A 27996-nucleotide genomic window follows, 5' to 3' on the forward strand; every position below is an offset into this window, starting at 1 on the left:
TAAATTCTTTTCTTTTTCAAGACCCAGATTAAGTTCCCTTTGTTTGCTGTTAATTTAGGCCAGGGGTCCCCAACCTTGGCAACTTGGTAAGACTTGTGGACTTCAACTCCCAGAGTTGCCAAGATTGATTTAGGAAAAGGATGGGCAGGGTAAAGGCCATAGAATATAGCTCATCTAGTGTTCTTGTGGAGTACTGATTCTCACATCAATAACTAATTTTCCTATTTGTCAATATCCATATAAAAGTAACTTACTAATTGCAGATTCTTTTCCTCCTTTATACAGAGTCACAAAGCAATATCCCAGATTTGCTTTGTTTTGTTGGTTTCAGTATGTTTTATGTTTAGTCTTATCTTTGTAATAATTGCTTGATTTTAATTTTGTTACAGTTTGATCTTCTGAGAAGTTATATATTTTGATGTTTACAGTTTTTAAACTTTAAAAAGACAACAAAATGATACGATTAGCTGTATGAAAGGGTTCATAAAATATATCAGACAAGTTTACAATTCTATTTGTCTATGTGTCGTTTATCAATCATCAGATGGTATAATGTATATATTCAAAAGCCACATCATTTTATTATGTCTTTTTCTTTCAGTAACTAGACTGGGTGTGCAAATCACTTTTACATGCAATATTCCAAAGTATAATTAGTCCTTGACATACAACCATAACGGAGCCCAGCCATTAGGATTGTAAGGCCTAATGGTCATACAATTGACCCAATTTTATGACCATTCTTGCAGTGGTCATTAAGATAACATAGCAGTTGTAAAGTGAATACCATAGTCATTAAGTGAATCCATTATTTTCTATGGACCATTTTTTGTGAAAAATAGAAGTTAATGCCAATTTTCAGCAAAATAATAAAAGGTTACTTGACAGCAGGATGTGCCACATGTCCATAAATGCAAAACAGTTGGTGAACACCTGACATATGGTCTCATATCTGGAGGGGGGCAGCTATTGGTACTTTGGAACTGGGTTTTAAGTACCTTTGCGGTGGTCTGTTATAATTTCAAATGGTTGCTAGGTGACCAGTGTAAGTCGAGGACTACCAATATGACAGCAAACTTAAATGTGTTCATTATTAAGGTAACACATTTTATTATTGAAATGCAACTCAATGATCAGGAGCTCTGCTTCATATCAAAATCAGCTTAGAATAGAAATACTAAGTATGCATTTACCACCCAGTGCACATTTACTTAAAAATCTGTCTTATTTCATGTTTACCATCAGAAGATAATTCCAAGAATTACAAAGTATATCAATTCTTTTTTATGATTACATATTATTTCTTTAATATGACAACTTCATAGGTAGCTTTGTGGTGAACATGAATTTTAAATGAAAAATTTCATTTCATAATTACCGTAAGTTCGATTATGATGCCTGGTCTTCCAGGTAGGACAAGTGCTCACACACAGAGACTTGAAAACATATATTTTGACTAGTATGCACAGTGAAAGAGGGTAATTATACTTTTTATAGTATCTTATAGCACAAAAGAAGCTTTGTTTTTAAAATATGTATCATATTCAACAACAGGTAGAAGTAAACATAGTAAATCAAATATTGCAACATTAGTGTAGTGTTGCTAACAACTTGTTATAGGTGTACAGTCAGTGACTATACTTGGGGAAAGAAAATCTTGTTCAAAATTGCATGCATTTCTTATAAAATCTCACATAGCAGGTGAACGGATTGCAAATCTTTTTAAAAAAGTTTTATTAGTTTATAATACACGATACAATTGAAATACAAAGTAAATTGCGGGAAAGATGGGGAAGGGAAAAGGTAGAGAAGTGAGGTAAGGGAATAAAAAAGAGGGAAAAAAGACATTGACTTCCGACTTCCTTTGGTGCAATACTGTAGAATAGAGTATCAGCTTCAAACCTCAACTTTTTACTTTTACAAAATAATATATAGACTAGCCATTTCAGTAACATCAAATCTATCTAATTGGTAAAGCACACAATCAAAATTTCATTTTTTTCCATCTCAAGCACAAAATCTAGAAGCGGTTTCCACGTGGCATTAAAAGTATTTGCATTCTTTTCTTTAATCAGTACAGTCAATTTAGCCATCTCTGCTAGCTCCATCAGTTTTTGCAACCATTCCTCCATTGTAAGAATTGATGAGGTCTTCCATTTCTGAGCGTAGAGTAATCTTGTTGTTGTCAATATCAAAGTTCCATACATTTTTTTCCAGATCTTTGTCCATTAGCCCCAAGGGAAAAGTCTGGTTTTCTATACAGAATTTTCTGTATGAACATATGAATCCTACTCCAATATTTTCTTGCTTTATCACACGCCCACCATAAATGGTAAAACGTCCCCTCTTTGCCTTTACATTTCCAACATTCATTTGAAATACATTTTTGATAACTTGTCTGGTATTCAGTACCAACGGTACGTCATCTTGTAAGAGTTTTCTTTTAGATTATAATTTAATGTAAATTTTAATCCTTTATTCCACATATTTTCCCATTGTTCAAGCATTATATTGTGCCCCAAGTTCCTTGCCCACTGAATCATACAATGTTTTACTTATTCATTTTCCAGATTTAAATTCAATAATATTTTGTAAACTTCAGCAATAATATGTTCATCACTACCGCACAGGAGGCTTTCCAATTCATTTTTAACCAAATTAAACCCATAATTTTTTTTAATCTAACTTGAATCTTTCTTTCAATTGCTTATATGTAAACCAATGGCAGGGGCGCGGTGGCTCAGTGGGTTAGGACGCTGAGCTTGTTGATCAGAAGGTCGGCAGTTTGGCGGGTTGAATCCCGAGTGTCGCGTAACAGAGTGAGCGCCTGTTACTCGTCCCAGCTTCTGCCAACCTAGCAGTTCGAAAGCACGTAAAAATGCAAGTAGAAAAATAGGGACCACTGCGGTGGGAAGGTAACAGCGTTCCGTGCGCCTTTGGTGTCTAGTCATGCCGGCCACATGACCACAGAGACGTCCTCGGACAAGCGCTGGCTCTTTGGCTTTGAAACAGAGATGAGCACCGGCCCCTAGAGTCGGAAATGACTAGCACGCATGTGCGGGGGAACCTTTACCTTTACCTTTAAACCAATGGCAGACATGACCTCCTGATTCTAGCTCCTCCTTAGATTTGAGGGTAGGCTCACCCAGGTTGAAAGATATTATTTTACCATAGGTCCACCAGTTTGGCCTCATCACCATCTCTTTTCTAAAAAAGGCTTCTTGCGGGGAAACCCAAAGTGGCATCTTCATAGAGAACCTTGTTTTATATATAATCCAAACTCTCAAAATAGCATGCCTGGTAAAATGATTCTTAAAATCAATGCCATGCCAACCAAACCTTAATGCATGGCCTTTAGCCAAACCAAACAACCAGCATCAAAATACAGTTTCAAATCAGGTAAACCCAAACCCCCTCCTTCTTAGCATCTTGCAATAATTCTTGATGAACTGGAATTACAAATCTAAGGGAAAGCTGAAAACCAAGAAGCCAATGGGAGTCCATGCTCCTTACCTCCCACAATTATGCTCTTCACATTTTCCAACACATTTGCTTTCTGATGGGGATATTATGGACCTCAAAGGTGAATTAGATGTCCTGCTAATGTAATGTTAGGGAGACAATGGCTACAGCAGGTGAAAAAGCAATGATGAAAGGAGGGGAAGGTTATGTCATTCACCTAGTCCAGGGGTAGGCAACCTTGGCTCTTTTATGACTTGTGGACTTCAACTCCCAGAATTCCTGAGCCAATGGCTGGCTCAGGAATTCTGGGAGTTGAAGTCCACGAGTCATAAAACAGCCAAGGTTGCCTACCCCGACCTAGTCAAAACCACAACTGCCTGTATTTTTCTATGTTTGGGGATGGAATTTGGTTTTTTTTTATAATGTAATTTTCTTGAAGTTAAAAAAAGAAAAAGAATAACTGAGCAAGAAGAAAAACAATTGAAAAAAGGAAAATTTAGGAAAAGAGCAAGATAAAAGTGCAAAACTAAAAAGATAAAAGAAAATATAAAAAAGAATAACTTCCAACTTTGTTTGGAAATAAAGAATACTTCAAATTCAGTTCCTAATAGTCTACATTATTTCTCTAATCCCTTGTTTCTCATCATCAAATTCAAAAGTCACACTTTCATTTCTTCCAGTTTTTTTTTGCAAAAAGTGGTTTCTAGGTAGAAATACAATTGGTCAGTCTTTTCTTTAATCAAAGCTGTCCGTTTCATCATTTCTGTCAATTCCATCGGCTTAACTATCCATTCTTCCATTGTAGGTATCTGTAAGTCCTTCTACCTTTGTGCATATAGGAGTCTTGCCACTGTTATATACCCCAAAAGGAATAATCTCTAGCTTCAACTGTATGCTTAGTTTTAAAATCTTCTGACTCAAAATTCTTATTTGATCCCAATATTTTGCAGCTTTCTTAATGTTGTTTGGGGATGGAATATGAATTATTATAGTTTTTGTTAGCTGAGCCCTTACAAATTTCTTTCTTTGAAATGATAGAAACTGCTGCCAGATGCCGACACAGTTGTGTTTCACACCTAAAGGATGGCAAAAAAATCATACTATAGAATAGATACTGAAGTAATGGAAACATTAAATAACATAATAGGTTTTACTTCTGAGTAAATTTACAGAATCACAATTGTCCTGGCAACCGCATACTCAGATAAACAAAAATAACTCTTCAAAACCCCATAGTAAATAATAATGCCATAAATTGCTTAGTCTTTGTGTAGTTGCTGAAATAGGTACAGAAGGCAAAATGTTAAATCAATTTTTAATCTGTTTTTAACTTTTGTATTTTTGTTTTTAATCACCCTGTAAACTGCCCTGAGTCCTTCGGGAAAGGGCGGTATATAAATGTAATAAAATAAATAAATAATAAATAAATTTAGATAAGAGACTACTGCTTCTTGCTACTTACTGAGTTTAATATTAACTTGGACGTTTCCGCAATAGCAAGAAGAGAGACTCAGCAAATTCTAAAGTCCCATTTTAAAAAGCCCTGTAAAATTCTGTCAGGAAGAAAATGAAGATTTCAATTTTCATAATTGATGCATTTACCAAACAGCCCTTTGGTGGAAATCCTGCTGCTGTTTGTCTTCTTGAAGATGTAAGTTTTTAACAAATTCCTTTAGTTTAAAGAAAACTAACTAGCAACATCTTTGCTATTTGTGAGCAATGCCATTTCCTTTAACTAGAATTTATTTAACTGTTTACAGTATACAAAGGATTAACTGATCCTTTGTACAATAAGAGGATCTATATTGCTTATTTAAGTGACAGGTGGAGGTAGGGATGGGAGGTTTCCCCTCAGGAAAATCTTTTGCCAGTATTTTATGAAGCCACCGTATATTGTCAAAGATTTTGTATGTATTCTGGGAAGGTTTGCAATTGAAACAAACACAGCTTTGCATAATCTATAACCAAGCTTTGCAAAGATAAAACACAGTTCTGTCAAAACTGGAATTTTTTGACAAGTTTATGCAGGTTAGTTTCTTTCTTTTGAACCAAAAAGGTTGCCTCAACTTTGTATAGACAGTGGGCTCATTATACAAAATTGAGAGAACAAATATAAAGTATTGCATTTCAAAGTTGCCACAAGATGGCGACGATTAAAAACATACTGTACATTACGGTTACCAGGATAATCCTTTTGTTTTGCTGGGCTTTGAAAATAGAAAATTAAGTTGATAAATTGTTGAAGATAACACCCGGATGCCCACGTATCACTTCTAAGGTCCCTGCCTCAACTGTTCAGAATTCTTGAAAGTTTTTTTTTATTTTAACAGATTTATTTTCATTTGTCAACAAGAATACAAAACAAAAACAGAAAAATGAACGTCCAACACTAACAAGGGTGGGAGGGGGAGAAAAACAGGAGTTGAGCAGTCTCTAACTTCACAGCCAGTTTTTGAAACAGAACATGGGGGGGGGGACTGTTTTATATTTAAATATTTGTTTATTTAAATTTATTACATGTGGTAAGTACAATCAATTTAGTGCCCAGAAACAAAAAAAATCAAAAAGAAGGTGGAGCACAGAATACTTTGGGTATAATGAGTGCATTATGTTTGGTCACACCAGCCATGACAGTCCATTTGTTCCTAGCTAACCTTTGGCAGCCATTTTGTGTGTGTGTGTGTGTGTGTGTGAAAGAGAGAGAGATCATGTGTTCTCAACATTTCAGATGTGTCCCCCAAACCTAACTCCTGAAATATAGTCTAAAACTTATTTTGACACAGTACCAAGATCTCTTCTAGCTTTATTCTGATTCTCACAGTTTGGATTGTGTCCCCCAAACGCATGCACTGCATCTGTCATGGTTTTGACTAATGAAACCAAATGTTCTTTTGTAAAGCAAAGTTAAAACATAAACAATTAATTTTTAGGGCTCCTTATGAACCTCCTTCAGATTTGCCCCTTTTTGAAGTCGGTCCTTTATTTTATTCCAAGAAGATGTGGTCACCATAGATACAGAGCACATCAGTAATTTGGGTAGACCATCATTTCCCAAAGCAACTGGATCATGAGTGGTTTTTTTTCATGGGTCTTCTGTATCTCTTTGTTCAATAATGAATTGGGAGATAGAAATGGTCATCTCCCTTGTGTGTAAAGAAGAATGTGTTGTTTATAAGGTACATTTAACGCAAAATATTTATAAAAAAGTGAAACATGATATGCTTGCTACAAAAGACATGGAATGCATTTGTAGATCAGTTTAAATTTGTTGTTCATTTTAGGAGCTGGAAGAAGGTTGGCATCAAAAAATTGCTGCAGAAATGAACCTCTCAGAAACAGCATTCATCAGAAAACTGCACCCCACAGATGACTTCACCAAAAGTAAATGATCATTCATATATTGAAATGTAGCTTTGCTGAAAGTTGAATTATTAGAGGCGCTTTTGATAAAGAAGTCGGGTGTTGTGATAGATTATGAAATGAAGGTGAATATCTATCCTATAGCTGAATGGCATGCATAGGTGGTTCAAGAAATTGCAGGTGGTGGGTATAGCTGTCAAATCAAATCAAATGAAAGTGATTCTCTAGTCGTAAATTAGCAGCAGTTCTTTCTGTACAGATATTGCATGACTCCTGTTCCTCGGACCAGGTAACCATCTGACCACTGCAGTTTGCACCAGTTGCAAATTCTGCATTTTTCCCCCAAGGGTTATTCATTGGAGAGAATGTTGTGGTAAAGGCAGATGGTCCCCAAGTCTGATCAGCAGCAGGCCCATTCACTATGTTGTATAACATGCTCCTTCCAACAGCTAACACCTGCAAATTCAGTAACAACTTCAAAGGCAAATCTGCTCTTTTGGGGGGGTGTGTATGTGTGAATCCTAATCAAACAATCTTCTAGTTTTCACCACGTCACCAGAGCCTCCACCTTATTTAGGTTTAATTTCAGCTTATTCTCCCTCATCGTGCCCATTTTTGAGATATGGCGGTCTTGAAGGTTACTGGTTGTTTCCTTGGTGTTGGGTGGTAGGACAAGATCCACTATACCTTACTACAAAAACTCCAAGTGATCTCCCCCAGCAGATTCATATGAATATTAAACCATATAGACCTGTGGTGGCGAACCTATGGCACGGGTGCCACAGGTGGCACGCAGAGCCCTCTCTGTGGGCAGGCGCGCCGTCGCTCCAGTCCTAGGCCTTCAGCTGGGTTTTATAAAAAATTTTCGCTTTAGGCCTTTACTGCCGTGTGCAAAAAAAAAGGTTCAATCAATTTCAACTTCTCTTGGGAAAAAAAAATCTCACAAAGTTGGAATTGATTGAACTTTTTAGTCCCACCCAATCTGCTGTTACTACCGCAGCCACGCCCACCCAATGGGCCACACCCACCCAATGAGCCACGCCCACCTGGCACCCGACGATACATGTGGGTTTTTGGATTGCAGTTTGGGCACTCGGTCTCTAAAAGGTTCGCCATCACTGATATAGACCTATACAGATCATAAGATCCAGTGGAAGATTTCTTTTTTTTTTTATTGAAAAGATTTAAAATACAGTTTTCCTTTAAAAAAACCCCCTTCCCCCTCCCTGCTCCCCCCTTACCTCCCCCCAACCTCCCTCCCTCCCCCCCTCCCTCCACCCCCCTCCACCCCCCGACTTCCCAGAGCTAAATACAAGGTATATATATATAAAAAGGCAATCATAAACAACCATATACTAACAACTATAAATTCTAAAATCCATCACTCTCTAGCTTATATAGGATAAGACACACCTTAACAATATTAAATATATATAAAAAACTAGAATAAAAAAGAAAAAAAAGGAAAGAAGACTTATTCGAATGCTACATAAAACTTCTTAACCCTATACTTGTTCTGGATAAACTCAATCCATTTTCTCCATTCCATAATATAACGTTCTTGCGAATGATCTTTCAAATAGGCCGAAATCTTCGCCATCTCTGCCAGGTCGGAAACCTTTAAAGTCCACTCTTCTATGGTCGGCAGTTCCTCTTTCTTCCAATATTGGCCTATCAAAAGTCTTGCCGCCGTAATTAAGTTCAACATCAGCTTGGTGTCCACAACTGTAGCGTCTGCAATTATTCCCAACAAAAAAAGTTGCGGACAAAACTTTATCCTCTGTTTAAAAATCTTCTGCATATTCCACCAGACTTTTATCCAAAAAGCCTGTTGTGACTCAGGGCCAGCCTGTGGGTCCGGCAGCCAGCGCAGATGTATCAGATGACTCAGATGAGGGGGAGGAGGGAGACGAACCGGCTGATGATGGCTTGCAGGCTTGGCAGAGCTCCCAGCCGGGGCCCTCTTCTCAGCTGCGTGAGCCCGATAGTGCGGAGGATGATGACCCACAGCTGGCCCTGTTCAAGGACGCCCGACACAGGAGGCAGTCGAGCAGGACCAAGCAGAGAAAGGCTGCGGGTCTCCTCGGGAGGAGGCAGAGGGAGGCCACGCCCTGAACTCTAAATAAAAGGAGTGTTTGGGGAAGGGCTGGTTGCTGAAAGATTCGTGTTGAGACTTCTGTCGGGGGATGCAGCTCGTTGGGGCACGCCTCTGCTGGCACAGCCTAGCCCTTTGTTGGATAACTTTGGGGGGTTTTGTGACCATATGCGCCTCATGTACGAGGACCCGATTAAGGCGCAGACTGCCACCCGACGCCTGAAAGCTTTGAGGCAGGGTCAGCGCCCCCTACAGGCCTATATCATCGATTTCCGGCTGCTTAGCCAGGATTCCGCCTGGAATGAGGCTGCGCTCGTGGATGCCTTCCAGGATGGCTTGTCGGAGGAGATGTTGGATGAGCTGGCCCGCGTGGACATTCCCTCAGACCTGAATGGGCTGATCCATCTTTGTCTGCGGATCGATGCCCGGCTGCAGCAGCGAAAGAGTCGCCGTGCCACCCCACAGACCCCTGCCGCTCCTGTTGAGCGTGTGCCCCCAGTCCAGAGGGAGGAGCCAATGGAGCTGGGTGCCGCCAGGTCCCGTCTATCGGTGATGGAAATGGACAGACGACGATCGGGGGGGTTGTGTTTTTACTGCGGGGACCCTGGACATTTGGCTGCTTCTTGCCCAAAGAAGCGTCAGCGGGCATCAGTGACCAAGCCGGCCCTGAGAAAGTCCCCTGCTTTGCTGTCGGGAAATGGCCCGAGCCCGATCTAGACAGTGTGATAGATCGGGCGACCCACCACGACCACGCCGAGCGACGCCATTCCGACGGTGCCTGTGAACCTCCACGGCATTTGATTTTGGAGGCACGTCTGATCCTTCCTGGCAAGCCAGAGGGGATTCCGGTCCATGCCTTAATTGACTCTGGGGCTACCACTAACTTTATGGACTCGGCCTTCATAGCCAAATGGGCTGTTCCCCAGTGTCCGGTGGATCCGCCCATGCTAGTGGAGACTATTGATGGTCGAGTGCTCCTGTCCGGGCCTATTACGGCCGCCACGCAACCAGTGTGTATGGCCATCAGTTCCCATGTGGAGGCCATCCAGTTCTACATCACTTCGGATCTGCACTTCCCCGTGGTCTTGGGACTGGCGTGGCTCCGGGCGCATGATCCACAGATCTATTGGTCTCAGAACTTGGTCACCTTCCCAAGTTTGCAGTGCGTGGACCACACCCGCCATATCTGTGCCGGCCAGGTGGAGGGTTCTTCAGGGGTTTCCTTGCCTCCCGAACTGTCCGACTTTGCTGATGTGTTCAGCGAGTCAGAGGGGGACCAATTACCCCCGCACAGGCCCTATGACTGTTCCATTGATCTAGTCCCTGATGCGCCTCTCCCAGTGGGGCATTTGTACTCCATTTCGGAGCCCGAGTTGGCTGCATTGCGGGACTTCCTGACAAAGAATTTGGCTCGTGGTTTCATCCGGCCCTCGTCCTCGCCAGTGTCTGCGCCCGTGCTCTTCGTCAAAAAGAAGTCGGGTGAGTTACGGCTTTGCTGTGACTACCGGAAACTCAACGCCATCACGGTGCGTAACCGCTACCCGCTGCCCCTCATCCCCGAGCTCTTGGACCGACTCCGGGAGGCTAAGATCTTCACGAAACTGGACCTGCGTGGAGCTTACAACCTCGTCAGGGTTCGGCCGGGTGATGAGTGGAAGACGGCGTTTGGTACTCGCTATGGACATTTCGAGTACACGGTGATGCCGTTTGGCCTGACCAACGCCCCCGCTGTGTTTCAGCATTTTATGAACGATATCTTTCGGGATCTGTTGGACCAGTTTGTCGTGATTTACCTGGACGACATCCTGATTTACTCCCCGTCGCGTGAAGCGCATCATCAGCATCTCCGTCAGGTCCTGCAGCGCCTCCGGAAACATCGGCTGTTTGCCAAGTTGGAGAAGTGCCAGTTCTACCAGGTGACCATCGATTTCCTGGGTCACCGCATTTCTCCTGAGGGCATCGCCATGGAACCGAGTAAAGTTGAGTCGTTGCAGAGTTGGCAACCCCCGCGTCGCGTGAAGGATGTTCAGCGACTTCTTGGATTTGCCAACTACTATCGAACATTCATCCCTGGCTTTGCTGCCTTGACAGCCCCCCTCACCCGGCTCCTGCAGAAGAAGACTCGGTTCCAGTGGAACGCCCCCGAACAACAGGCGTTCCAAGCTTTGAAGGACGCCTTCATGAAGGAGCCCATCTTGAAGCATCCTGACCCGCAACGGCCGTTTGTCGTGGAGGCGGACGCCTCCGACATTGCCATTGGGGCCGTGTTACTCCAGGCAGCGACGCCCAACGGTACCCTTTTCCCTTGCGCGTATCACTCTCGGAAATTGAATCCCTCGGAGCGCAACTATACCATCTGGGAGAAGGAGCTGCTGGCCATCAAGGTGGCGTTCGAGGCTTGGAGGCATCATCTGGAGGGGGCGCGGCATCAAATCGAGGTCCGGACGGACCACAAGAATCTGGAAAGCCTGCAGACCGCTCGGAATTTGAACCAACTCCAGATCCGGTGGTCCCTCTTCTTTGCGAGGTTTGACTTCCGGGTGCGGTACATACCAAGCGGGCACAACCAGAGAGCAGATGCTCTGTCCAGGAAGCCCGAGTACACCCGAGCGGAAGACAAGCTTCCGCCCAGGACAGTGATCCCCGTCGAGTCTTTTGCTGCGGTACAGGAGCCGGTGGATATACGGGCTCGGATCCGGGAGGCGCAGCAGCAGGAGGCGTGGGTGGCTCAGCGGAAGGAAGAGGTGGGGCCAGATTCGCCTTGGTCGGTCACGGATGGACTCCTGTATTATCGTGACCGGCTCTATGTTCCAGGAGGGCCACTCAGGGGTCTCGTCCTCAGCCAGTGTCATGATAACCCGGCTGCGGGGCATTTTGGCCTGTTCAAGACTCTGAACCTGGTCTCCCGTACCTTCTGGTGGCCCCGAGTCCGACACGATGTCCAGTCTTATGTCACCTCCTGCATCCCATGCAGGCAGGCCAAGTCAGCGACAGGGGCCCCGCCTGGTTTACTGCAGCCTTTGCCAACACCCAAGAGACCCTGGGGGGCTGTGTCCATGGACTTTCTGACGGATCTACCCCCATCCTCCGGCTTCACGACAGTGTTTGTGGTGGTGGACATGTTGACCAAGATGGCGCACTTCATCCCCTGTCGCGGCTTACCGTCAGCTCGCGCCACTAGTCGCATGTTCATCCAACAGGTGTTCCGGCTGCACGGCCTTCCCGATAGAGTCGTCTCCGATAGGGGGGCCCAGTTTACAGCCCGCTTCTGGCAGGAGTTGATGCGGGCGTTGGACATTAAGGTTTGCCTCTCGTCCGCGCATCATCCTCAGACCGACGGGGGTACCGAGAAGGTCATCGGCATCTTAGAGCAGTATCTGTGCTGCTACGTTAACCTGCAGCAGGACAATTGGGTGGACTATTTGGCCATAGCCGAGTTTGCCTTTAACAACTCGCAGCACACCTCCACGCAGATGACACCGTTCTTGGCCAACGTGGGTTATCACCCCCGGTTTTTCCCCCTTTCTCCCGTGGACTCACCGGAGCCGGCAGCGAACGAATTCATGGCGGAGTTACAGGCGATCCATCGGTTGGTGCGACGGCAGCTGGAGAAGGCCAAGGCCGACTACAAGAGGTTCGCCGATCGGTCGAGAAGGGATACGCCTCCACTATCGGTGGGGGATCGGGTCTGGCTGTCCACCAGGAACCTACCATCCACTCGGCCGGCGAGGAAGCTGGACCACCGTTACCTTGGACCGTTCCCAGTCGAGGCCGTCATCAATCCGGTCGCCTATCATTTAACTCTGCCACGTTCCCTGCGCGTGCATCCCGTCTTCCATCGGTCCTTGTTGGTCCCCGAACAACCGGCTTGTCCACTTCGCCAAGCCGAACCTCCCCCATCAGGACCTCGTGATGGCGGCAGCACCCCCGAGTACGAGGTCGCCAGCATCAGGGATTCCCGCTGGCTGAAAGGTCGCTTCCAGTACCTGATCGAGTGGAAAGGATACGGGCCGGAGGACTTCACATGGGAAGACGCGACCGCCGTTCATGCCCCTGCGTTGGTGACTGCGTTTCACGAACAGTTCCCATCCCGACCGCATCCGGATCGGCAGACCCGGGGGAAGGGCCCTGCGGTGCGGGATAGTGTTGTGACTCAGGGCCAGCCTGTGGGTCCGGCAGCCAGCGCAGATGTATCGGATGACTCAGATGAGGGGGAGGAGGGAGACGAACCGGCTGATGATGGCTTGCAGGCTTGGCAGAGCTCCCAGCCGGGCCCCTCTTCTCAGCTGCGTGAGCCCGATAGTGCGGAGGATGATGACCCACAGCTGGCCCTGTTCAAGGACGCCCGACGCAGGAGGCAGTCGAGCAGGACCAAGCAGAGAAAGGCTGCGGGTCTCCTCGGGAGGAGGCAGAGGGAGGCCACGCCCTGAACTCTAAATAAAAGGAGTGTTTGGGGAAGGGCTGGTTGCTGAAAGCAACCCTTCCGCTTGAGGATTCAAGTTCCAGTGTTTTTGTTTCTTGTTCTGTTAATTGAGTAATAAATCTTGGCAGACGCTTTGCAGCCTCAGACCCTCTCCAGTCTCTACTGTTTGAACAGGGGTTTGCCTTATTACATGGCCGGTAGTTGGCTGGTTCAGAACAAAGCCTTAACCTTCTTACATGTCCACCATATATGAAAATATGTTGCATCTTCATCACCACACCTCCAACATTTAGGCTGATAATTCGGATACATACTTGCAAGCTTTTTAGGATCTAGATGCCATCTATAAAACATTTTGTAAAAGTTCTCTCTTAGATTTTGAGCTTGAGTAAATTTTACGTTCCTCACCCAAATCTTTTCCCACGTGTCCATTGTAATAACTTCCTGGATGTTTTGGGCCCATTTTATCATACAATCCTTAACAAGCTCTGTTTCCGAGTCAATCTCTATCAATGCAAGATATATCCGTTTAATATGTGCTGGTCCCTGATTTCTAATCTGCTTTATCAAATTTTCATCAGTCATTGTAAATCCATTTTTCTGGTCTTCTTTCCACCTGGCCCGTAATTGAATATATTGAAACCAAGTTTGAACAACCTTCTCTTCTCGCAAGAGGCTATATGATTTCAAACACCAAACATTCCTTTCCAGGCTTAAAATTTCCTTGTACGTAGTCACATCATGTTTGAAACCAGCATGTATATTTTCTATTGCGTGTTTTGGAATTGCCCACAATGGTATCTTGCTGCTTAGCTTATGTCTATACTTCTTCCAAACTCTCAGCAATGCCTGTCTTAAAATATGCATCCTAAACACAGTATCTACCTTCTTATCATACAACAAATATGCATGCCAGCCAAACAACAAATCATGGCCCTCAAGATTTAATAACCTCAATTGCATCAAATTAATCCAATCACTTATTCCTACTAATGCAGCAGCTTCATAATATAATTTAAAATTAGGCAATTTAAGGCCACCTCTCTCACGAGTATCCTGCATAATCTTAAGTTTAACTCGTGGCTTTTTCCCTGCCCACACAAATTTATTGATACCACGCTGCCATTCCTCCAAGTTAGAATCTTTCTTAAGAATCGGTATCATTTGAAACAAAAATAAAAATTTGGGCAGGACATTCATTTTCACTGCTGCAATCCGTCCCAACAAAGACAATTGCAATTTTTGCCAACTCTCCAATTCTTTTTGAATTTTCCCCCATAGTTTTTCATAATTATTTTTATATAGCTTTGTATTAGAGGGCGACAAAATCACCCCCAGATATTTAACCCTTTTGACAATCTCAAATCCAGTTAATCCTTCTAAGAGAGCCTTCTGTGAAACTGTCATATTTCTAGCCAAAATTTTAGTTTTCTGTGTATTTACTTTAAATCCAGAAACCTTCCCATATTGTGTTATTATCTCCATCAGGTCCACAACAGAGTTCTCTGGCTGGGTCACTGTAACAACCAGATCATCTGCAAATGCTCTCAATCTATAGTCCTGATCTCCAACTTGTATCCCCTTAATTTTTTCCGAGTTCCGAATCTTAACCAATAGTATCTCTAATGTTAACACAAATAACAAGGGCGATAACGGACACCCTTGCCTTGTGCCCTTCTCAATATTACATGCTGCTGTCAGGCTATTGTTAACTATGATTTGGGCAGTTTGTTTTTGATATAATACCCTAATCGGCTGTAAATTTTTTTCCCCAAAATCCATTTTATCTAAAACTTTCAACAAAAATTGCCAATTCAATTGATCAAAGGCCTTTTCAGCATCTAAAAAGATTAGCGCTGCAGAGATCTGGTTGTGCCTTTCCAAAAACTCTAACACATCAACTATATGTCTCACATTATTTTTCATTTGCCTACCACTAATAAACCCCGTTTGATCCCCATGAATCACCTGTTGCAGAACCCTCATCAGTCTATTAGCCAAAACCTTAGCAAATATCTTATAATCTGTATTTAAAAGCGATATCGGTCTGTAATTTTTAACTTGAGTAGCATCCTGGTCTTCCTTCGGAATCAAAGAGATAAAAGCTGTTCTCCAAGACGGTGGCACCTTTCCCCCCCTCTGAATTGTCTGAAACAGTTCCTTTAACGGCTTTATCATCTCAAATTGTAAATTTTTATAATAGGCCGCAGTCAAGCCATCCGTGCCTGGTGCTTTATCCACCTTCAGTTCCTTAATTGCTGTAAGAATTTCTTCTTCTGTAATCAGTTGATTAATCCCCTCTTTTTGTACTTGCGTAAGAACCGGGATGCTAGCATTCTCCAAGTATATATCAATATCTTTTACATTAATTTCCTCTTTAGTATATAATTTCGAATAAAAATCCACAAAAGCATCCTTAATAAGATTCTGTTGAAACACAACCCTTCCTTTATACTCAATCTTATCTATATTAGAGGCCCTTTGTTTTTTCCTCAGTCTATAAGCTAACCATCTGCCTGGTTTATTAGCGTTGCAAAAAGTATTGTGCCTAGCAAACCGCAGATTGGTTGCCACTTGATCTGCCATTAATTTATCAAATTGTCCTCTTAGCAGTCTAATAGCCTCCTTGATCTTCACATCCTCTGGATTCAAAATCAAAGCCTTTTCTTTTTCCTTTATTTCATTCTCCAGTTCTTTCCTTCTAGTTTCCACTGCACGTCTATATCTATTATTCATATATATCAACACCCCTCTCATATAGGCCTTGCTAGCATCCCAAACCATGTCCATAGAGGTACCCTTATTCATATTAATCTCAAAAAAATCCTTCATCCGCTGTTTGCATTCTTCCACATTTCTCTGATTTCTAAACAAATTCTCATTTACGCGCCACGAGCGCCTGTCTCTTTTCTCCTTATCAATCTCCAACCAAACTGGACTGTGGTCAGAAATAGTTCTTGCACAAATCTTCACCTTTTTAGTTCTCAAAAAAAAAATCATTAGTCAACAAAATAAAATCAATCCTCGAAAAAGATTGGTGTCTGTCAGAATAAAAAGTATAATCCTTCTCCTGCAAGTGTCTCTCACGCCAAATATCTCGCAATTCCAGGTCATCCTTCATTTCAAAAAAAGATTTAGGCAGTCTAGCATGACTTGGAATGCGCTTAAAAGCTCCAGCCTTGTCCAACTGTACATCCAAAACACCATTCCAGTCTCCCATAAAAATAAAAGATTTATAATCCAACTGGGTAAGCTTTGTGTGGAGTAAGCTAAAAAAATCAGCTTGTTGTTGGTTAGGTGCATATAATCCAACTAGAAGCGTCTTTTTACCTTCTAACAACAGCTCAATCATAACATATCTTCCATGCTTATCTGCTTCAATTAAGTCTGCTGTTAAGGCACTTTTAACATAAACAACCACTCCATTTTTCTTATTCTCTGCAGAGGCAACAAATTGAGTACCCAGTCTCGAGTTCAATAAATGCTTTTGATCCAAAACTCTAATATGCGTTTCTTGCAAACATATAACATCTATCTTAAATTGTTTTAAATATTGAAAAACTTTCTTCCTCTTCTGCGGTGAATTTAGTCCATTAACATTCCAGGTTAGAAATTTAGTTGCCATGCATATCCTCCAAAAGCTCTTGGACCACAGCTTTGATAGGACTAACTTCTTTAGGCCGTGCTCCTCCCACAGCTTGACTATATGTACGTTGTGAAGAATCTGAAGACTTTTGCTGATCTTGTTCTTTTATTTTCTTTGCTCGTTTTAAAGCAGCACGCGTTACTCTTTGCTCTCTAGGATCATCCAAAGAAGTTGTAGCTTGATCTCCTCCAGCACCACTTTCCTCTGTTTCATCCTCTTGATGTTCTCCTTCTCCAGATCCCTTTCCAGCTTCCAGAAGTGTTAATGGGGTTGCTTTTAAGACATTATTGTAGAAATCACGCGCTTGCTTCACAGTAATCAGCCGATACCTTTTACCTTCATGCATCACCATCAGCCCATCTGGAATCTCCCATCTGAACCTTATATCTCTTTGCTTAAGCTCATGCACGAGAAATGTATAGTCCTTCCTTCCCCTTAAAATCCTTGGAGGAATTTCTTTTAAAACCAAGACTTCTTGTTCAGCAATCACCACTTTAGCATCATAGGCAGCTTGTATAACTTGATCTCTAATCTCTCTTTTTGCAAAATAAACCACCACATCTCTAGGCAACTTTCTCTGTCTGGCAATCCATGAATTCACCCGAAACACTTTATCCATAGCTGCTCTTATTTCAGATACTGGCTGGTTTAATACCACTTCGAGAGCCTCAGAGATCAGCTGCTTTAAATCTTCTTTAATATTCTCTTTTAAACCTCTAATTCTGACAGCAAACTGCATCTGGTAATATTGGGCTAGGCTTAACTCCCTTTCCACTTTGTCTCTTGCATTTTCATTCTCCCGTGCTTTTACTTCTAATATAGCATTCCTTTGAGCCAGATCATCCATTTTTTCATCTAATTCTTCCACACATTCCGCCACTTTATGCACTGAAGACAAAATGTCTACCTTCATCACGCTGAACTTCTGTTCCATCCTCTCTTCCATTCTCTCCTCCAATTTCTCCAATTTCTCCTCCATCTGTGCAAATTTATCACCCATTGATTGATTGATTGATTCCAAAAGTTTATCCAGAGCATCTCGTAAGTCCTTCGATGTCAGCGCTTCAGGAGGGTGCAACGCCTGTAGTGATGATTGTTGCACCGGCGAGGATCCACCGCTCCGAAGAGTTTTAGGGGGAGGTTTCGCCGCCATCTTTTAGTCCTCAATTATGACGCACTTTCACTTAAAGTTTAAAAAGTCCAACAAGCTAGAGAGTATAGTAAAATAATCCTCTTCACCTTTGCCTCTTGTACCGCTCTGCCTGCTCCTTTAAATCATAGTCCTTTCTTCAGGCAGGGATGGTTCGCAGACGCCTGGCTCTGCTCCAAGAAGTTCGGAGCAGAGACGCCGGCCAGCTGGGAGCAACCCAGGCTTCGGGGGAGTTCAATCCTTCAGCCGCCCAAGCTCCAAGCTCAGGCGGCCCCGGAGAACTCTACCCCTACCTGGGGCCTCACCCCCTCCTCTTCTCCCGAGGAGGGGGCTTCAATTTCGCCCGAACAGCTGATCGGCGCTGTTTCGGGCGAAAAAACAAACAGCTGAGCCGCGGGCAGCCCGGGAAGGCTGTCTTCGGCGCCGCGCCGCCACCGGAAGGATCCAGTGGAAGATTTCAAGCAATGCTGTAGATATCAAACAATGACTTATGCAAGTGTTAGTGATCTACTATTTAAAATATCAAGGGTTAATTTTATAGAATTTAATAGGGCTGCCCCAAAGACCCCCTCCCCCAATGCTGAGGTTTTCCTCTGAGACTGGCTCCTATCATGTTATGAACCACTCGGAGTGACATAAGTGAGACGGGCAGTGTATAGATTTGATAAAAAAATAAAAAAATAAAGTTATTTCATTATTTTTTATGTAGCCCAATTAAATTCTATAAAGTTAACCCTTGATATCTTAAATAGCTTAGAGTAGATTGCTTGGGGACGATCTTTTCCTGCAGGTACTTTGTGGATTACCAAATGGCTTTAGAGGCGTTTTTTAAATATATGAAGGTTTTTCAGAATGTTCCCCCCCCCCCCAAAGAAATGACCTTGGAATCACTTTTTCATTTTCTTCATTGTATTTTTCTACTTTTTTTAAAAAAGAACATTGAGTTTTCTGAGTTCCTTGTACCCTTTTAGGTTCCTTGTTTAATTTTTCTGCTGTTGAAATATGATCTCCAATAAAGTGTGATTATTGTGCACCCTTTTTCAGGTTCATGCTTTGGATTAAGATGGTTTACACCTACAAATGAAGTCCCGCTATGTGGCCATGCCACTCTTGCATCTGCTGCTGTGTTATTCCATAAAAGTAAGTGGTTATTTAACCATTCATAGTTTGACACAATACATGTTTTTTAACCATCCTGATGGTTGTGCATTTCTGATTTTAAAAACAGAAAATGTGAACCCCACCCTCACTTTCATAACTCTTAGTGGAGAATTAAAGGCCAGGCAAGCAGGAGATGAGATTATCTTGGATCTGCCACTTTACTTCACTTATCCACAGGTTGGCTTTACTTGGTACCTTTTGAGCATTTCCTTTTAAAAGTGAAAGGCACGCATGATTTTAATATTGCTTTCATATTTCTAGGATTTCCAGGAAGTAGAAGAGTTGGTAAAGGTAATTTGCACAGCTTTTTCCCCCATTGTATTTATCGCCATAAAGGCTACCTTAGGCTTGCTCACTATCAAATTCTTCCTATATGTGAGATTTGATCCCCAAACTAAATAAAAACAGTGTCTAAATATGGTACAAACAAAGTGGGAAGTTAAATATTAAAAGCCTAATCTAAAACCCGCTAATTCAGGGTCAAAACCTGTAAGATGGTGGGTGAGGCATTGCATCTAAATCCCACCCCTTTTGTAATGCATGTGGATGGTGCTGTTAATATAAATATTATGGCTATGATTGGTCTCCCTTTTTAATGCATTTCTAGAATTTTCCCTGGGTGGATCTATATACATATTCCATGCTACTTTGCATTGGGTACCTTACCAGAAAGTGCACTCACTTTTAACAAAACAGTGAATAAAAATTCTACATGGAATCTTTCTCCTTAGCAACAGAAGTCAGCCAAGGGTGTCCGCAGTGTTGTGTCGGCAGATTAGCAGGGGAGTGGTTTTCCATCAGCGGGAAATCCCCGAGCAGGGGTTGGATGTTGTTTTCTTGGCAGGAGATTCCTGGCTGGGGATTGGTTAGCGTCAAGCGGCTGTTGGACGTATATATGGCCACCCGGACAGGGATCCCCAGTTGACCGCATGTGTATTGAAAAAACATTACTGTTACCCAACCTCGCTGTGTGTGCTCGTCAATCCGAACATAACACGCAGGATATGTCCAAAAGGCAATTATAGCTCTGCACATGTATCAAACACACACATGCACAAAAGGCAAAGCCTTGATCAAACTATTTCAATCCCATCTTGCCTTTTGAAACACGCTCTACAAACACCTCTAAATCCAGTTCTAAAGAAGAACTAGGGGTGACATGTTGTGAGTGTTCCAGTATCTCAGGGGTTGCCACAAAGAGGAGGGAGTCAAGCTATTCTCCAAAGCACCTGAAGGCAGGACAAGAAGCAACGGATGGAAACTAGTCAAGGAGAGAAGCAACCTAGAACTAAGGAGAGATTTCCTAACAGTGAGAACAATTAACCAGTGGAACGACTTGCCTCCAGAAGCTGTGAATGCTCCAACAGTGAAGGTTTTTAAGAAGAGATTGGACAACGATTTGTTTGAAATGGTATAAGGTTTCCCTGCCTGATCAGGGGGTTGGACTAGAAGAGCTCCAAGGTCCCTTCCAACTCTGTTATTCTGTTATTCTGTTCCTTGGTGGCGCAGTGGGCTAATGCCTCCATACGTAACACCAGCTGCCTGCAATTAGTGCAGGTTCGAGTCCCACCAGGCTCAAGGTTGACTCAGCCTTCCATCCTTCCGAGGTAGGTAAAATGAGGACCCAGATTGTTGGGGGCAATAAGCTGACTTTGTAATAATGCCGCTTGGGGGGCGGGCGAAAGCCCTAATAAGCAGGCATATACATAGAATGAAGGCTATTGCTAAGCACATTGCTTTGTGCTTAAATTGTAAGCCGCCCTGAGTCTTCGGAGAAGGGCGGGATATAAATGGGATAAAAATAAAAAAAATAAATTGTTATTGTTGTTACCTGCGAAGTCGTGTCCGACCCATCGCGACCCTATGGACAATGTTCCTCCAGGCCTTCCTGTCCTCTACCATCTTCTGGAGTCCATCTAGGCTCACGCCTACTGCTTCAGTGACTCCATCCAGCCACCTCATTCTCTGTCGTACTACTGGCATTAAAAAGTTTCCTGATATGTTTGCGGATCCTCTGGTTGGTGGGGCAAAACTGGTGTTGCCAGAAGTTGTAATAATAATAATAATAATAATAATAATAATAATAATAATAATAACAACAACAACAACAACAACAACTTCTGGCAATAATAATAATAATAATAATAATTAATAATAATAATAATAATAATAATAATAATAATAATAATAATAATAATAATAATAATAATTGGAGGGGACCTTGGAGGGCATCTAGTCCAACCCCCTGCTCAGGCAGGAAACTCTATACCATTTCAGACAAACTTCCAGTGTTGGAGCATTCACAGCTTCTGGAGGCAGGTTGTTCCACTGATTAATTGTTCTAACTGTCAGGAAGTTTCTTCTTAGTTCTAGGTTGCTTCTCTCCTTGACTAGTTTCCATCCGTTGCTTCTTGTCCTGCTTTCAGGTGCTTTGGAGAATAGCTTGACTCCCTCTTCTTTGTGGCAGCCCCTGAGATATTGGAACACTGCTATCATGTCACCCCTAGTCCTTCTCTTCATTAGAGTAAAATGACTAATGGAGAAACGTTTGCTATGTGGACATGAGAAAAATATGGTAGCTCTCTTTGGCTTATTCTGTCCTATTTTATCACTAGGCAGCAGTGGAGGATATGAACGTTCAAGAGGTCCGTTATTCTCCTGACACAAAAAAGCTACTTATCTGTCTCAGTGAGGTGTATAAAAGGTATATGAATTTCAACTGCACATTTCTTTAAATGATTGCATGTAAATTTAGAAGAGGATAGACCTGAGGTAAAGACAGAAGTAACAGAAACACAGGAACAGATGATACCAAGGAAGTCTGAACATAGTAATAAAGGCGTACCTCCTGATCGGTTCTCAGCAAGTGGGGTTAGAGTGTATAGTGTAAGCTATGAACCCTGTAATTACCAAGAGATGTTATCATTGCCTCAAGTAGACCAGGATAAATGGAAGGAGGCTATGGACAGAGAAATGGAGTCTATGACTGTGCATCAAGAGTGTGTAAAAGCATTTGGGTTAACAGCTGTTTAGCTTTAAATGGGAGGAGTGTCAAGGTAATGATTAAGAAGCTAAGCAGCTGATGTAATGTATGATGTAATGATGGGAATGACTCAGCAGGGTTTATGTCCATTTAGGGACGTGGTGGCTCAGTGGGTTAGGATGCTGAGCTTGTCGATCAGAAGGTCGGCAGTTTGGCGGGTCAAATCGCAAGTGCCGCGTAGCAGAGTGAGCACCTGTTACTCGTCCCAGCTTCTGCCAACCTAGCAGTTCGAAAACATGTAAAAATGCAAGTAGAAAAATAGGGACCACTACAGTGGGAAGGTAACAGCGTTCCGTGTGCCTTTGGCATCTAGTCATGCCGGCCACATGATGACGGAGACGTCCTCGGACAAGCGCTGTCTCTTCGGCTTTGAAACAGAGATGAGCACCGGCCCCTAGAGTTGGAAATGACTAGCACGCGTGTGCGGGGGAACCTTTACCTTTACCTTTACCTTTACCTTTTATGTCCATTTAAGAGCCAGCTGGCTCTGTGTCTCTTTAAGAGCCTTTGTATAAAAGGAAGGCTCTGCTGTGTTCTCTTTCTTCTGTATTCCTGCTGTAACTGTTGTGTGTTGGAGACTGCTGTATTAACACATGTATGTATATTGTTCCTGCCTGGTATATGATATTGTAGATCAGGGGTCTTCAAACTTGGCCCTTTTATGACTTGTGGACGTCAACTCCCAGAATTCCTCAGCCAGGCATGCTGGTTGAGGAATTCTGGGAGTTGACGTCCACAAGTCATAAAAGGGCCAAGTTTGAAGACCCCTGTTGTAGATAGTGTAAGATAAACCACCATTTAATATAGACTACTGTTTGCTGTGTTTACTCCTGGGTTCTCAGCGCAGTAAGACTGTGCATGCTGTGACAAGTCTCGTCTCCCTTCCTTAGTTGATTTCCTTCATTTCTTTGATCCTCACAAGTTATGGGAAGGAAACCTTCCTTTTACCTCTCTCTGTTAATTTTGCTTTGCTTACCCTGCTCCAGCTTGTTTGGACTATACCTGGCACTCCTTAGTTGGTTGGGAATTCTACTTTCTGGGGATTCCTAGTCCATTTAGGGCAGGGGTGTCCAATATTGGCAACTTGAAGACTTGTGGACTTCAGCTCCTGGCTAGCTGGGGAATTCTGGGACTTGAAGTCCACAAGCTTTCAGGTTGCCAATATTGGACACTGCTTATTTAACGTATACCACACAGAGGAATCTTGTTTTGGACAATCTTCTTATTACTGGCCTTTTTATTTCTACTAAGCTTAATATTTTGGTTTCAAATCTATATTTTGCATGGAAAATGTGCCAGCAGTCAGAGCTAAAGCTTACAATTACCATTGGTATTATAGTAATAAAAATGCAATATCATTCCGTTCTTTGTTGTTGTCACTGGTTTTTTTAGTTTTGCATTTTCTAGTGTATAGACTTCTGTTTGACTCCTTAACAACGAACGTTTGTCACCAAGGTATGATTTGGAGAAATTAAAAGTGGATGCCCAACGTCTTTTGTCGGCCGACAAGACTGGAAAAGTCAAAGGTGTAATAATCACAGTTAAAGGAGATTGCCATGAAAATCATGACAGCTATGATTTTTACTCTCGTTATTTTGCACCATGGAATGGCGTTTCTGAAGATCCTGTCACAGGTAAGTTTGTGTACGGAGGGCTTTTTCTATTTTTATTAGATATAGGTGAATAATTCTTGTTTAAGAATAGTAAAACAAGATAGCAGCAAAGCCCCAAAGTAATATTTCATCTGTAAGAGGAACAGAACATGTGTGGAAACATAACTTTTCATAAGCAACCACTACTAAAGTAGATTTTTATCTATAAAAGTCAGTGCAGAATAAATTAGTTTGCCTAACTGGAATATTGTATCCAGTTTTGGCCATCAAAATACAAAAAAAGATGTTGAGACTGTAGAAGGGGTGCAGGTAAGAGCAACAAAGGTAGAATAAAACATACAATGAATGGGTTGCAGGAACTGGGTAAGTCTAGACTAAAGAGAAAGACTAAGGGTGACATGAGAACAATCTTCCAATATTTAAGGGGCTGTCAAAAAGAAGAGGGGGTTAACCCAAAGCACCTTGGGGGCAGGGCAAGAAGTAATTGATGGAAACTTAACAAGGAAAAATCCAACTAGAACTAAGGAGAAATTTCCTGACAGTGAGAAAAATTAACCAGTGGAACTGCTTGCCTCTAGAAATTGTGGGTGCTACATCAGTGGAGATTTTAAAGAAGAGATTAGACAACCATTTGCCTGGAATAGTATAGGGCAGACATGTCAAACACAAGGCCCGGGGGCCGGATCCGGCCCGCGAAGTGGTTTCATGCGGCCCGCGAAGCCATCCTGGAAACAGTGAGGGAACGCCCCCCCACTGCCTTGGCCCTGGCCCAGAGACCCTCCTTCTGCCAGAGACCCTCAGATCTGTCCCACTCCTGCCCAGGCCCCCATAGGCACCCTTGGTGCGAATGATGTAGAGCTGGCCACGCCCACCCAGTAGGCCATATGCACTCTAGCCACGCCCACCCAGTAGGCCACGCCCACCTAGGCCATACCCACCCGGCCCCTTGAGGGCAACCGCAATGCTGATGCGGCCCTCAATGAAATTGAGTTTGACACCCCTGGTATAGGGTCTCCTGCTCGATCGGGAGTTGAACTAGAAGACTTCCAAGGTCCCTTCTAATTCCATTATACTGTTATTTGTTACTATCTTTAGTGTGCCTTAGGACTGTTTGATGACAAATTTTTGATGTAACATAATCTATGCTTTTTTTCTTTACTATGTACATGGTATGGCTGTGCAGCATTTTGGAAATAATGCAGAAAAGGCATTTTGGAGTGCACAGAAGTTTGAGTGTAACTCCTGCCTGCAACCCTTTAAAGCCACCATGTGTTTCCCAGCATTTTTACCCCGTGCAGTAGTCACATGATCCTGGAGAAAGACATGGCAGTTTTAATGAATTGCAGAGAGGGCTGCAGGCATGTCCCTGGGTGTTCCAAAGCACAACTGCGAAACTGAATCTGAAGCATTGCCCAACTCTACTACTTAGTTATGAATAAGTGGGTGTCTGGGAAGTCTAATCAATTCTTAAAATGAGTAACAGAAAATGGGCAATAGTACTATTATGTATTGTAGTCTTTAACAGCCCTTCGGTTCAGATGCCTTCTGAAGGTGTTAGATTAAAAGTCTGTCTGACACAATTATAACCCAACACACATTCAGAAAAGTGCCTTTGAAGCAGATTTGATCCACTGAAAATGGTGGAATTACAATACAGAATGGGAGACTAAAAATTCAGAAATATAGCAGACAACTGAGAGAACATTTCCAGTATATATGTTTTTTTTACTTGTTAGCTGATAGGAAATTTATTACAGAAATCACAGCAACTTATACTGTTGCAATAATTACTACTAAAGTTTGTAAAGTGCTTTGAACACTGATCTGCTATAACATTGTCATAGTTATCACAGCTATTGCGTCTTATTTTTTCTTAAGGATCTGCTCATGCTGTATTAAGCAGCTACTGGTCACAACAACTGGGAAAAAACAAACTATGCGGTAGGAATTCCTATGATTTTACAGAGTTTCCCTTTTAGGTCTCTGAGTATAATCTGCCTAAATTTTATTTGCAATATCCTTCTGAACTCTTGAACTGAAACAAGGACATTGGTTGTTTCATGGGTAGCTCTGATACTGTACAAGTGGTACAGATTCAGCCATCCTTCCTTGCCAAATTTAATCAAGATGAAAAAACAAACCAGCCAGGCATAATCGTTTCTTCTAGTTTTCCCACACAATGAAATTACTGTAGCTTTAATTCTAAAATTGAGGACTATGGCCAATCATTGGCACTTAAATTGATGGCCATCTTCAGGTAATCTCAACTTAAACATTTGTTTAGTGACCATTTGAACTTACAACGGCACTGAAAAAAAAATGACTTACAAGTATTGTTTTGCACTTATGACCACTGCAGCATCCCTATGGTCACATGATCGAAATTTGGATGCTTGGCAACTGATTCATATTTATGATGGTTGCAGTGTCCTAAGGTCAGGCGATCACTTTTCGAGACCTTCTGACAAGCAATTGTTGTTAGTTGCGAAGTCGTGTCCGACCCATCGCGACCCTTTGGACAATGTTCCTCCAGGCCTTCCTGTCCTCTACCATCTTCTGGAGTTCATTTAAGCTCACACCTACTGCTTCAGTGACTCCATCCAGCCACCTCATTCTCTGTTGTCCCCTTCTTCTCTTGCCCTCGACCTTTCCCAGCATGAGGCTCTTCTCCAGTGAGTCCTTCCTTCTCATTAGGTGGCCAAAGTATTTGAGTTTCTGACAAGCAAAGTCAATGGGAAAAACAGATTCACTTTACAATTGTGTTATGACATATTTCATCTATTCCAGTCTGGCCTGTGTTTGTATTGTAGGCAGTTGTGTTCAATTCTCCTATCTATCTGCCCTTCAGCAGTGATCAGCATGTTAATTTGGATAGAGAGAGAAGCATATTTTCTGTTCACCGAACTAATTCTGTCATTGTTTAGCATTTCAGTGCTCCAGTCGTGGGGGAGAGTTGAAGCTTCTGCTACGCCAAGATGGAAGATTAGACATTGGTGGACAAGCTTGCTTGGTGTTAGAGGGGTTTTTGGCTCTTTGAAAAATAATTAAAAGCACTCGATAATTAAATGCTTCCGTTTGAACTCACTGCTGATATGGATTTGTTTTTAACGTAGAAAATTATTGTTGGATATTCAAAGCAGTCTTGATCTTGGCAACTACATGGACAAGTTTTCTTGGCAACATTTTCCGAAGTAGGTTGCCATTGGCTTCTTAGGGCCAAGAGAAAGTGGCTGATCCAAAGCCACTCATTTGGCTTTTGTGCCAGTGGTGGGATTCAGCTGATTTGCACCACTTGGCAGGACTGGTAGCTAATTTTTTGTTGCCCAGGCCCAGAAAGGACTTCCGGAAGCGGCATCTACACAGAGAACCGGTTGTTCACATATTTGAACCCCACCACTGTTTTGTGCCCAAAGGAGGACTAGAACTCAGCTCTTCTCAATCACAATGTAAGGACCCACTTCAACTCCACAACTTAACAAAGCAGAACTCTTGGAAACAATTTCTTCCAACAGGAACTTTTATTAAGAGTAGTTGATAGCAGGCATAATAGACAGGATCTGAAATTTCCCGCACACAGTGATAGATTATAGTATCCTCAAGCAAGACCCCACCCCATAGTCTGCTCGGGTGATGTGGGATGGCCAATCCCTAGGTGTTAAGTCCATTGTGGGAAAAGGGGAGATAACATCGGCATGGAGCGAGGGTCGGCAGCTTCTTCACACCTTCTTCTGAGAGCGTAGACATAAACCAGGCACTGAGGTTACATTCCTTATTTCCTCCCTTGCTCTAAGTGACAGTTAAGAAGAGAGAGTTCAGAGAGAGAGAGATAAGGCAGGAAGCAAATTGTTACATTTCAGCATCTGATAGAGGATACAGAGGCAATAAACAAAGCAAAGGATTACATTGCAGCGAATAGAGGCAACAAAGCAATAACCCTGCAGGCACATCCCCCCTCCCCTTTGGAAGTATGGCAGAACCCAGGGAAAGGTGAGATTTGTTTTTAGACCAGAGGGGATAGATAGAAAGGAAATGAAATAGGAATG

The 27996-nt window shown here is 42.8% G+C and overlaps 1 protein-coding gene across 4 annotated transcripts in view; it reads left to right on the forward strand.

Moving 5' to 3' along the window:
* The window catches only part of PBLD (phenazine biosynthesis like protein domain containing), a gene marked incomplete at its 5' end in the record, with an annotated part of 40178 nt that extends 13143 nt beyond the window's left edge, over positions 1-27035 (forward strand). The window contains 9 exons of one of the 4 annotated variants that reach the window (XM_083363236.1): positions 5030-5113; positions 6744-6843; positions 19181-19276; positions 19365-19474; positions 19559-19588; positions 21913-22001; positions 23796-23974; positions 25832-25894; positions 26878-27035. In XM_083363236.1, the coding sequence (XP_083219362.1) occupies positions 5030-5113; positions 6744-6843; positions 19181-19276; positions 19365-19474; positions 19559-19588; positions 21913-22001; positions 23796-23974; positions 25832-25894; positions 26878-26990 (864 nt within the window). In that variant the 3' untranslated portion in view covers positions 26991-27035. Of the gene's footprint in view, positions 1-5029; positions 5114-6743; positions 6844-19180; positions 19277-19364; positions 19475-19558; positions 19589-21912; positions 22002-23795; positions 23975-25831; positions 25895-26877 lie in introns of those variants that run through there. The other 3 variants (XM_083363235.1, XM_083363238.1, XM_083363237.1) reach the window with 3 other exon arrangements.
* Between the last annotated feature and the right edge of the window lie 961 nt (positions 27036-27996).

Source organism: Vipera ursinii, assembly GCF_947247035.1.
Source record: "Vipera ursinii genome assembly, chromosome: 5".
NCBI lineage: Eukaryota > Metazoa > Chordata > Lepidosauria > Squamata > Viperidae > Vipera > Vipera ursinii.